Source organism: Zalophus californianus, chromosome 16 (assembly GCF_009762305.2).
Source record: "Zalophus californianus isolate mZalCal1 chromosome 16, mZalCal1.pri.v2, whole genome shotgun sequence".
Classification (NCBI taxonomy): Eukaryota; Metazoa; Chordata; class Mammalia; order Carnivora; family Otariidae; genus Zalophus; species Zalophus californianus.
This window is the reverse complement of record NC_045610.1, coordinates 45,087,395-45,100,102: the sequence shown is the minus strand read 5'-3', so window position 1 is coordinate 45,100,102 and position 12,708 is coordinate 45,087,395. Positions and strand designations below refer to the sequence as shown.

At 37.9% G+C, this 12,708-nt stretch overlaps 1 protein-coding gene across 4 annotated transcripts in view; it reads left to right on the top strand.

Annotated features, from left to right (window-relative positions):
• Positions 1-12,708, top strand: part of NSF (N-ethylmaleimide sensitive factor, vesicle fusing ATPase) — a 157,631-nt gene that overhangs the window by 105,429 nt on the left and 39,494 nt on the right. For all 4 annotated transcript variants that reach the window (XM_027625135.2, XM_027625136.2, XM_027625137.2 and 1 more), the window contains exons 13-15: positions 5,693-5,788; positions 7,582-7,738; positions 10,658-10,791. In XM_027625135.2, coding sequence (XP_027480936.2) covers positions 5,693-5,788; positions 7,582-7,738; positions 10,658-10,791 — 387 coding nt within the window. The remainder of the gene's footprint in view (positions 1-5,692; positions 5,789-7,581; positions 7,739-10,657; positions 10,792-12,708) is intronic.

The window sequence follows — 12,708 nt, the reverse complement described above, 5'->3', positions numbered from 1 at the left end:
CATCTCAGACCACATCAGTGCATCTTGGTATAACCCACAGTGACTGGTGTATTATCAAAGTTTTCATATGCAGTGGCCTCTGGATTTTTCTCTTAGTCACTTGTCATTTTTACCACAATAGTCCTATCTCAAAATGTCATTCTAAGCCATTCTGTCACTAAGAAACATACTTTCTTCAAGTATATATTGGGTTTATCTACACACAAAGCAATGAGTAATGGTGGAGAGATCACAGATTTTATAGTCAGAAGATGTGGCTATGCATTAAACTTCTTTCACTTTTTTATTTTTTTTTATTTAAGATTTTAAAAATTTATTTATTAGAGAGAGAGAGCGAGAGACAGCAAGAGTCCCAGGGGTGGGGGAGAGAAGGAGGCTCCTTGCCATCAGAGGCCCGACACGGGGTTCGATCCCAGGACCCTGGGATCATGACCTGAGCTGAAGGCAGATGCTTAACTGACTGAGCCACTCAGGCACCCCTGGCTTTTTATTTCTGTCAAGGGGAAATAACTACTTACCTCATCAGGTTTTTGTGAAAATCAAATCACTTCCAAACTATATAAAATGTTAATTGTTTACATTTTTTGCTATTATTGGCTAATTTGAGAACCATATATATCTTTTACAATGCCTGAGTTTCTGAATTTGTTGACTATTTGCAGTTATAATTTTTTCCATTGTAAGTGTTAGTTACCACCATACAGAATATGTTATCCTTCAGATTTGCAAGTAAGAAGTAGTGCAAATAGTTGATATTCTTGCCTTCACTTTTCCCATGTGGTTACTTTTAAACTTAAGATAGTGCATATTGACTTGTGATCAATATCTTTTATACCAAAGAGCTTTTAATTTTTTTTCAGTATCTATGGAATATCTAATACAGGGGACTATTTAGGCACTTCAGGGAAGAGAAAGATTTAAAGGACACTAACCCTAGCCCCCAAGGAGAAATAATGTGAACATTTATTTTCTTTTCTATGTTTTTAAAAATCTGTGTTGTCAAAGGTCTTGAAACACTGTTTTCCCATCAAGACTCCTCAGCTGAACAAAAGGCATAAAGTTGTAATATTTCCATTGTTGTAGATGTTCATAGCTTTACTAGTAGTGAATGATGAGTAAGTATTTAATTTGAAGCTTATGATCTGAAGTTGATATACAATTTTAAAACATCCACAGCATTCAACTGTTTGTTCTAATGTCCTGTCTTGGTATTATAAAAAGCCCTAATTGGTTTTATTTTGCATCCTTTTCAAAAGATTTAGGCTTAAATAAAGTCAGGTAGACTCAACTAAACAAGTTTTCCCTGTTAGACTTTTTTTTTTTTCAAGTTTTCTGAAACGAGGAGAAAATCTGGTCATAAACACCTGATGTTCATGTCATTTGTACATGAACCCATGTTTGTGGTCAACTGAAATTCATATGACATTTGGTTGTTTTTTTCTTGAAAGGAATTTCTGCTTCAGGTAGAAAATATTCATAACCCGAATTTCTTCTGCTCTAATCGGGTCTAAGGAAGTAAATTGAGGACATGCACACACATACAACACTCTACCTGAATCAAAGCTCTGACTTATGCTTGCAGAATTTCAATAAAATAATTTCTTGTTTTCTGTAGAATTTTGATTGATTAAGGTCATTCTACCCTTAATTTAAGAGGAATGATAAGAACTTTGAAAGGTCAGATTTAAAAGGTTATGAAATTTAAGGGTGACCACTTGATATTTGCTAGTGTTGAAATACAAGTTTATTAGTTTCTGCAGGTATAAGCTGAAAGATGTTGCCTCTTCTATATTGATTAGCTGTTATAAATAAAATTGCAGGAAAAAATCACAGTAATTCAGACAAACAAGAATAGGTTTTCTGAATGAATAAAAATTCAGAATTCTAGAATATTTTAAAATTAGATTTTACTAATTTTGATAAAATAGTAAAAGTTAGCTAAGAGAAGTCCTTAGAAACCTTAATGAATAGGCAGGAATAATTTATAATTAGAATATTGATTGTTTACAATTAGGTAACTTCTAAAATTCCTGGCGTGCCTAACAACTTGTTCTAAAATAACTCTCCCCCAGGGGCGCCTGGGTGGCTCAGTCGTTAAGCGTCTGCCTTCGGCTCAGGTCATGGTCCCAGGGTCCTGGGATTGAGCCCCACATCGAGCCCCACGTCGGGCTCCCTGCTCCGTGGGAAGCCTGCTTCTCCCTCTCGCACTCCCCCTGCTTGTGTTCCCTCTCTTGCTGTGTCTCTCTCTGTCAAATAAATAAAATCTTTAAAAAAATAAAAAAATAAAATAAAATAACTCTCCCCCAGCTTTTCACTTTTTAATTCATTGGGTAAGTCCTTTATTAATAGTAAAAAGACGAGTTTCACACGGCTTCAGTTCTGAAATCTATCATATTTTTTGGCAAACGTCAAAGGTTAAGATTTTCCTCTCATATTGCTATATGTTTCTATCATTTGAGTTCACTTTCACCAGCAGAGGAAATCAAAACACAAAACATCATAGTAGAAACTCAGGGCTATATACAGAGGAGACATTGGGAATGAGGCTGGAGGTCGGAGGCTTCATTGGGGTTTTAACATGATTCTGTCAGAGCTCCTTCTTACTTTGACCTGAGAGTTGACATCTTGTAGAATCCTTGAAGATGTGTCAAAAAGTTTTAATCAGAGTTAAAATCTTTATATAAGAATACCTAGGAAGGAAATCTTCTATCTATCCTTTAGTTAAATTATCCTACCCTTATTTTAAGAAAACTTCGAGGCTTGTATAAGGATAAAGTGAGATAATGGGTATGATGAAATGAGATAATGTATATGAACATGCTTTATAAACTATTAAGCACTGGGGTGACTGGGTGGCTCAGTCAGTTCAGCATCTGCCTTTGGCTCAGGTCGTGATCCCAGGGTCCTGGGACTGAGCCCCGTGTTGGGCTCCCTGCTTAGCAGGGAGCCTGCTTCTCCTTCTCCCTCCATCCCTCCATCAAACCCCCGCCTGGCTCATGCTTGCTTTCTCTTGCTCTCAAATAAATACATAAAATCTTTAAAAAATTAAAAATAAATAAAAATAAACTATAAAGCACTCTAGGGATTTGTATATTATGAACTGAGCATAGAGGTGCTTGTTTCTTGTAACACCATTTCCTTTCTTTAACTTAGAAGTGTCAAATTAATGTGGTTAATATTTTTTTAAGGTTTTATTTATTTGAGAGAGCACGAGTGAGAGAAGGAGCAGAGTGGGAGGGAGAGGGAAAGAGAATCTCTCAAGCAGAACCGGAGCCTGATGTGGGGCTCGATCCCATGATCCCAAGATCATGACCCAAGCCAAAACCAAGAGTCGGATGCTCAACCGACTGATCCACCCAGATGCCCCAAATGCGGTTAATATTTATCAAATGCCTAATATGTGCCGATGAAAACCCTATTAATAATTTAAATGCTAATTGTTCTCTGTATTTAAGTAGAATCTATTATTATATCTATTTAGATATTATTTGTTACTCTCTTTTTAAAATTATAGAAGTCATGTATGAATATATTCTCTCTGTAGAAGACTCAAGGATGCCCAGTGTTAGAGGGAAAAGTGAGAAACGCTGTCTACAGTACCCCTTCTCTTTCCCTCTCCAGAGGTAGCCAACATTTGGGTTATATCTGTATAGTCTGTTTTCCTTAGATTTACATTCATATATGTATGTGCTTTAAAAAAAATCAATGGAATTATACTGCAGTTTATATTTTTCACTTGACAGTAGATCTTGGATAGCTTTCCATGTCAGTATATACAAGTCTTCATTATTTTGGACAAATGCATAGTATTCTAGAATATTATAACATAATTTATTTATTTATTTTTTAAGATTTTATTTATTTGATAGAGCGAGACACAGCGAGAGAAGGAACACAAGCAGGGAGAGTGGGAGAGGGAGAAACAGGCTTCCTGCCGAGCAGGGAGCCCGATGCGGGGCTCGGTCCCAGGACCCTGGGATCATGACCTGAGCCAAAGGCAGACGCTTAACGACTGAGCCACCCAGGTGCCCCTATTATAACATAATTTAAAATGTAAGATCCATGAGAGCAGGAACTTTGTTAGTTTTATATTCTGATAGGAGTCTGGTGCCTGGAACAGTAAATAATACTGTTGTGAAAGTGCTTGCCTATCCCTCCCCAAGTGCATGTGAGAATCATTTCCTAGGGGAGATAGCTGGATGTATTTTTGAAGACTACATTAAGTTACATTATCTTCTAGTTTCTAGTGTTGCTGGTGAGAGATATGCCAGTTTTATTCTGGTTTCTGTGCAGGTAACCTGTTTTTGTCTCCCAAAAGGGTTCAAGGACTTCCTCTTCACCTGTAGTGTTCTGATAGTTTCCAACAGTGTGTCTAGACAGATGTGGGGTTTTGCACTCATCCTGATCAGCACTCATTGAATCTTTTAAACTGCAAAGACACTCCTTTTTTCAGCTGCGGAAAACATTTTTTCTTCTGTCTTATTCTTTTTTCTCTATCATTCTTTCTCTTCCTTCCTTCTGAGACTCCTCTTGGGTCAGTGTTAAGTTTCTGGATATATCTTCCATGCTTTAAAGCAACCTTTCTCTTTCACTTTTTCATTTCATGGGATTTGGGGCAGGAAGGGAGATAAATAAATATGTTCTGTTTGCCATCTTGATCCAGTTTCCTGACATAGTTCCTTTTATCCCATAAGGCTGACTTTTTACAAAATGTCTGTCATTTCATTTGTCTCGACAATCTGTTCCTAAAGGAACATGAGTCATATTTTATAATAATCAATGGAAGGTTGATATTGCTTAATATACTTTTGTTTTACAGTCAGATTTTTTTGGAAGATACCCTCTTTAAAAAAGGTAGTGCCATTTAAAAATTAGACTCACTTGCCTTGTGCTATTGGGAGTGAGCCCAGTCACATTAAAAAATGTGTTGGTATCTCAATCACTCATCAGGTCCAGGCAGCTCCAAGTGCTGGTAAAGGCCTTGATGCTTCTCCAGATGTCTGTTCTAAGTGTTAGCTCCAGGTGCAGCAAGCAGAATATTTGGAGCTAGCACATAGATTCTCAACCACCGAGTATGACTACAAATCAAAGTTGTAGGACATTGGTCTTCTAGTATAATGGTTCACAAACCTACTTGAGCATCAGAATCACCTGTGGCACTTTATGAAAATATAAATGTATGGGCCCTCTGTTGGACCTGTCAAATCAAAATCCTGAAGGGAGTGGGGCTGGGCTTCTGCATAACTTTAAAGGCTCTAGAGGTTATGCTGGTATGCAGCTAAGGACGAGAACCACTGTTCTTGGAGACCCTCTGTGTGTATTTTCTCCTCCTCGTGCCTTATTTGGAAAAAAAAAAAAAGCTATCCAGCATTCTTTGGTACAGATTTGTCATAATTTACTTAACTGGTACCCTCTTGCTAGACATTTATTTTGCTTCTAATTTTCTATTATTACAAATTACTCTAATAGATATCCTGATATCTGTAACTTTGCATACATTTGTGGATATATTCATGAGATAAATTCCAAGAAGTGGAATTGTTCAGGCAAAGGTTATGTGTGTTTGTGAATTTGAGAGAGATGTTTTTCGTCTGTGAAAAGATGCCTTTTAAGTCTTCAGGCATTATGTTCTTAGACTGGAAATATTCTTACATCTTGGAAGTCCTTACATTTTGTTTTCATTTCTAATTAGGCCAGTACTAAGGTGGAAGTGGACATGGAGAAAGCAGAGAGCCTGCAGGTGACAAGAGGAGACTTCCTTGCTTCTTTGGAGAATGATATTAAACCAGTGAGTATGGGTATTGAGTGATTCTAGAGAAAAGTAAATGCCATTTTGCTCAATATTCTGTAAGGTTATATCATACATACTTTTAAAAATCAGGAAATCTCAGTATTGGAAGTGTCCAGTATGAGAAACATTTTCACATTAATGCTGGTGGCTGGGTAATTAATCAGTACTTAATTGAAATTATTTCTCATAATAGGGAGATTGCCATCTCATAACACTTGGTATTGTCAGACTTAATTTTTGCCATTCATTTTATCTTTTGCTGCTGTCATCTGTAATAGTTACCAAAAATACTAGAGCCCAGCCTAACTGCTTTATGCCAGGAGTTCTTTAATGACAAATAATTTGGCTACCAGGAAGGGGAAACTAAGATAACTTAGTTAAGTAATTAATAACTTACTTTTATTTATTGCATGGGTCTGGGGGATAAAACAGAAAGTAAAATGACAGAATATGTAAGGAAGACTGCTACATATGGTTAGACTTGGAGTGGGGGGGGGTCACTGTTTCCTGGTTCAGGTATCTTGCTCCTGCTGTTGTGAGGATTGGAGTACACACTTGGAATCATTAAAGACAAAAGCCAGCCAGTCTACATATTTCCTACAGTAGCCATCCAACCAGTGCTTCCTAGACTCCTTTATAACTTTTTACAGGGCCATTCAGTTCCCATATCCAGAACAGGGAATGATAACTTTCTTCTGTATTCAGGGATCAAAAGACTAGTGTGTGCAAGGACGAGAGGGTGGTCTGCAAAGTGATTTGGTGGCAAAGTAACAGAGTAATGAGACCACTGTATATTGTTAAGAGACAGTATTACAGAGAATGATTTTCTGTGAGGCACAAGTTCTAATGTAAAAATCATTCCATATGTTGGGTAATGAAAAATTGACTTTTTGAGGGATGTGATAATTTTTTAAAATTTGAAATTCTCAACATGTGTGACCCTTAGATTACATTGGGTTCTGTTTTCTTACTCATTTCTTCAGTTGTTAACCTTATGAAAATGCAATTGCTAACACACTTGTTAACCTTATGAAAACGCAGTGCTAACATTACTGACTTCTCTTGGCAGCTGGTTTGATGGGAGTTACAATGTGAAAGTAGAAGTTGAAAATGAAGAGGGATGTGATTGAAGCTCTAATATATAGCAAGCACACATAAGATTATTATATACAGTAATTGCTTTTATTTCCTTTTTCTCCTACTTCAGTCTTTCAGTATAGCTGCTCCTTTCTACCTCATTCTAAATCTCATATTTACAGACCTAGGCATACCTTGCTGCCATTTAACTTATGTCCCCTGCTACCAAGCTGATGTGGACAAGATCTTCTCATTACCATTTCATTTTCCATCTTAATCCGAGACACCTACCGTCAGTGTGAAGATAGTATCTCTGTCTGCTGAGCCAATTGCTTCTAAGTCCATAACCTCTTCTTCTCTTTGTTCTTAACAGAAGGCCACAACCAATGTACTCCTTACAGAAACAAGCACATTGAAACTACCCTTTCTCAGGGATCACAAGGGCTGGGGCTCTTGTAGAATCTGACCCGAGAGTCTATGTTTTACTCCATTAAGTCCCCCAAAGTAACTCCCCCACCACTGGGTAAAAGGTTAAATGAGAAATTATAAAATAATGTGTTTTTTGTTTTTGCTTTTTAAGCTTTTTACATTAATAGGGGATATTGCTCAACACTTTTAGTGTGTTGAAATTATTACTCATCTTTTGTACCTTTAAGTATTTTAGTTTGTATACTAACACTCAAAATGCTTTAAATTATCCTTTTCCTCCATAGGCATTTGGCACAAACCAAGAGGATTATGCAAGTTACATTATGAATGGTATTATCAAATGGGGTGATCCAGTTACACGAGTTCTAGAAGATGGGGAGCTGCTGGTTCAGCAGACTAAAAATAGTGACCGCACACCACTGGTTAGCGTCCTTTTGGAAGGTAAAGAATGAGGAGACGGCATTAAAAGTAAAAAAAAAAAAAAAAAAAAAAAACTTTTGCAAAGTTATTTAGCACATTCCAGAAAAATGAATTATTTTCCGTTCTAAATCTATTCATGATCTAAAAATAGTAATCCAGTCTATGTGTAAATATTGTGCATAAATTAAAATTTTCTTGGGATAGAATGTTACTGATGAATGATAGCAACTAGTTTTCTTGTGGGATTGTATCTAAATTTCTGTTACTTAATAGACTGTATGCTACCACAGAGTACTTGAGTTAATTATAAATAAATATCCACTGAGTGCTATGTTATATAATAGACTGATAGCACATAGTGCTTGATTCAATTAAATAAGTATTCATTTAGTAAAATGTTTTAGGCATTGAACCGGTTGCTGGGGATACAAAGACATTCACAGAGTTCAGTCTGGTCATGAAGAAAAGACACGTAAACAAATTCTTAACTACAGTATATATGTGTAAAGGTGTATGTGAATGCCAGTCATTTTGCCCAGGGATGATCAAAGAAAGCTAAAGGCGGTGTTTAATTTTAGACTTTGAAGGATTAGTTACGATTTTACCAAGTAGACGGAAAGGCAGGGACATTCTATTCACTAGTTACTTGTTTACAGTTACGATTAGTACAACAGAAAGGTTTGGTGAGTCCACATGACAGAGGAATCTTAACTCCTTCCAAAGTCTGCGAGTGAGGGCCTCCTGAACACATTAAGCCAAGACCTGAGGATGAGGAGAAGCTGGCCCAGCAAAGTAATTGGGGAAGATTTCTAGCTAGAGGGACCGGCATGTGAAAAAGGCCTGGGCGAGAAGGGGATTGAAACAGAAAGGGACATTGGCTAGACATGAAACTGAAGAAGTAGACAGGACCCAGTTCTTACATAGCCTTGTAGACCATATTAAAGATTCAGTCTCTGTCTGGAGGGGCAATGGAAGCCATTTGTAGGGTTTTAAGCAGTGAAGTGACATGATAAGATTTGTATTTTCAAAACATCATGACTGCTTTGTGGTAGAGAATAGATTGGAGGGTCAGAAAAGATACAGGAGAAACCAGTGGTTAGAAGCAGCTGCATTAATGCATCTTTTTTTTTTTTAAGATTTTATTTATTTGAGAGAGAGAGAGAGAGCATGAGAGGGGGTAGGGTCAGAGGGAGAAGCAGACTCCCTGCTGAGCAGGGAGCCTGATGTGGGACACGATCCCAGGACCCTGGGATCATGACCTGAGCTGAAGGCAGACGCTTAACCGACTGAGCCACCCAGGCGCCCAAGTGGACCATTTTGAGAAATATGTAGGAGAAAGAATAAAAGAGACTTCATTATTATTATTAATTATTAATCATAATTAAGCCAACATTCTTTGGACTGTTATTTGCTAGTCACTCTATTGGCACTTTACACTTATTATCTTATTTAAACCCCACTTCAATCCTCTGAGGGCAGATGCTTCTGTTAGGTCTATTTGGTAGATGGGGAAGCTAAACTTAGAAATATTAAGTAACTAGATTGAATATGGGGAAGAGTTATCAAATACAATCGCCAGGTTTCTACTATACACGACCTGGTAAATGGTGCTGTTTACTGAAATTGGGAACACTAGTGGAGAAGCACATTTCAGGAAGAAAGATTATGAGTTCAGTTTTGGATATGTTGAGTTTGAGGTTCCTATAGGATAATTGAATTGGAAATGTTGAGCAGCCCATTGGATATGTGCGCAGAAGAGAGGTCTGGCTGGCAGTAACATTATCATGAGTGTCTGTATATATAGACTGTTGTTGAAGCCGTGGAAGTTGGGTGAGGTTACTTACAGAAGGGGTGTAAGTTGAAAAGAAGAAGGAGCCTACAAGTGATCTCTGAGGTATGTCAACATTTAAAAACCAAGTAGATCAGGAAGAGTTGATAAAGGAGACTGAGCAAGAGGTGAGAGGGAGAGAAAGAGAAGGAGCTATCACAGAAGCCAAGGAAATCCATTGTATCAAATATTCCTGAGAAGCCAACAGATAGAGTGTCTGTTGGATTTGGTGACATGGAGGTCAGTGGTGACCCAGAAGGGAGCCTGTTCCATGTAATGGCAGTGGAAGCCAGAGGGTTGGTTTGAGGATGGAGGGAAAATGAAAAGTGAAGGTGGCCAGCATAGATAATTATTTAGAGAAGTTTCATTTTGAAGGGAGAAGGAGTGCTGTTGAGGGGTGTGAACCCAGAAAGAGTTTTTTGCTTTATTAAACTGTTAGGTAGACTAAAGCATGCTGAGATGCTGTTGGACAGACCATAGGGAAGAGCGAGAGATAGAACAAATGGGGAAGAGGATTCAGTCAGTGTCGGGTTCCTGAGAAGATGGGAAGGAGGAATTGGTTGGTTTATGGATGGAAGAGAAGGGAAAGAGGAGATGTCCAAATACAGATAAGTTTATAGATTGGGTTGCCTTTATGAGAAGGCCTAACTAAATCTTTAAAATTTTAGCTTTTTAAGTCACATTTGCTTCAAAAAGGCATTTTTTTCCCTGCCCCCCAGTGTCATCTCCTAAGAAGATCATATTTTTTTATTAGACATGTGATTTGATGGAACTAATAATAGGAGTATGGATATGCATTTGAATGCATTCTTTTTTTTTTTAAGAAACAAAACCCTTGCATTTTATATATTTAGCCAGAAGTTTGAAAGATTAAGACTGTGAGAAAGAAAGAAGGAATGTATTTCATCATACCTTTCAGAAATGCTAATCAGTTCATTAAGTTTAGTTGCTAATAAATAAGAGAAAACATGTCTGCTATGAAATTGTGTCAGGAAATGTTAATGAGCAACTAGTTGAGACCTCAGTACATTGTGGATAAACGTTTAAACTTGTTTCATTCCCCTTTGCTTAGGTTGGCTTTTTTCCCCTGACGTGTTCCTATCTTTATGCAGGCCCTCCTCATAGTGGGAAGACTGCTTTAGCAGCGAAGATTGCAGAGGAATCCAACTTCCCCTTCATCAAGATCTGTTCTCCTGATAAAATGATTGGCTTTTCTGAGACAGCCAAGTGTCAGGCCATGAAGAAGGTATCAAGATTTTTACTTTCATTTTAATCTCCTATCTCTTAGATACGTGTGTGTACACATGTACCTGTATATCTATCTTTGTACATGTATATATGTAAAAGCCATAGCAACTGTGTTCTCCTCAAGTGGAACTAAATTATCAGCAGAATTTGGGGGGAAACAATCATTGTTTTAGGTAGATTTAACTTTGTACTGCATTCTTATTAGCATTTTTTTATCTTCCAAATTATGTGTGTTTTTTTTTTTAAAGATTTGAGAGAGAGCAAATGAGTGGGGGGAGGGGCAGAAGCAGACTCCCCACTGAACAGGGAACCCGATTTGGGGCTTGATCCCAGGACCCTGAGGTCATGACCTGAGCCAAAGGCAGATGCTTAACCAACTGAGCCACCCAGGTGCCCCCAAATTATGTTTTAATACATATTAGTTAATTTTCATTTCTTAAGTTTGTATTGACTTGATTGAAAGAAAGATCAAGTTAAAAGTATTTGAGTAGAGGGGCACTTGGGTGGCTCAGTCAGTTAAGCATCCCACTCTTGATTTCTGCTGAGGTCATGATCTCAGCGTCCTGGGATTGAACCCTGTGTTGGGCTCTGCACTCAGCGCAGAGTCTGCTTGTACCTCTCCCTTTGCTCACTTTCTCTCTCTCTCTCTCTCTCTGTCCCTCTAAAATAAATAAATCTTTTTTTTTTTAAGTATTTGAGTAGAGTGGAGCAAATGCATTTAGGATTTTTTTTTTTAATCAGTGTAGTTTGGGGTCAGTTAGGTTGACTGTGTAGTTTGGAAAAGAACAGAGGTATATCTTTGGAAAGATATTCTCAAAACCCCTACAAAGGGATGATGGTCTTTTAGGACAATCAGAGTTTGCTTGTCAACTTAACACAGCCCTCATCCTTCTTCCTTTCTCTAAGTGCCATTTGTCACCTTAATGCAGCTACTTTGAACCCTCAGTGAAAGTTAGAGCAACATAGAATAGAATCCTAGAGCTGAAAGGACTCTAAGACCATCTGGTCCATCTCTCTTACATTCAAGCAGGTGCCATGTATGGCTTCTAGGATAGTAAGTGGCTACTCTTTAAAAACAGCAAAAGTCGCTGATGAAGATGTAATGACTGTTTCATGTCACTTGGTAGCCTGTGTTCCCAGATATTCTGATTTGGTATACTCCCAGGCAGTGAAGAAGTTATTTTTTTATATTTAGTTGAAGTATTTCTTTTACTTAAATCCGATTTTTCATGCTTGATCTTTCATAGATGTGAACTGACTGTTAAAGAGATGTGGGAAAATCAGAATCCGAGAAAAGAGCTTTGAGAATTGGGGTGCTGCCTAATAAAGACAGTTCTGGAATTCTTTAACCTTGCTCCTAGGCCCCCACTTTATAAAGATAGAGGATACAGTTACTTTAGGTTTTTTTAAGGGAAAAGACTGAAGAGGAAAGATAATATTTTAAAATAAGCCAACTCTAAAAAAATGTAAGTTTGAGAAGTTAGCTTCTTGTTTGTGCAGATGGCAGAAGATTGTTCGAGTAGCATACTTGAAATGGATGGAGGGGGCAGAGCTTGAACCAGGATTCTTGTCCTGTACACTGTACCATGAAGACAAATATTCTTTGGGGCGCCTGGGTGGCTCAGTTGGTTAAGCATCTGCCTTTGGCTCAGGTCATGATCCCAGGGTCCTGTGGCGGGCTCCCTGCCCAGTGGGGAGTCTGCTTATCCCTCTCTCTCTCTCCCTCTGCCCCTCCCCCCGCTTGTACTCTCTCTTACTCGCGCTCTCTCAAAATAAATAAAATATTTTTAAAAAGATAAATATTCTGTATAAAAGCCTTTGAAGTTGAGTGTGAAAGAGAGGAAAATGTTGCCAGACAGAAAAAGAACTTAAATATCATAGTCCGTTTATCTGTGTCTGAGGTGAAACCAGTAGT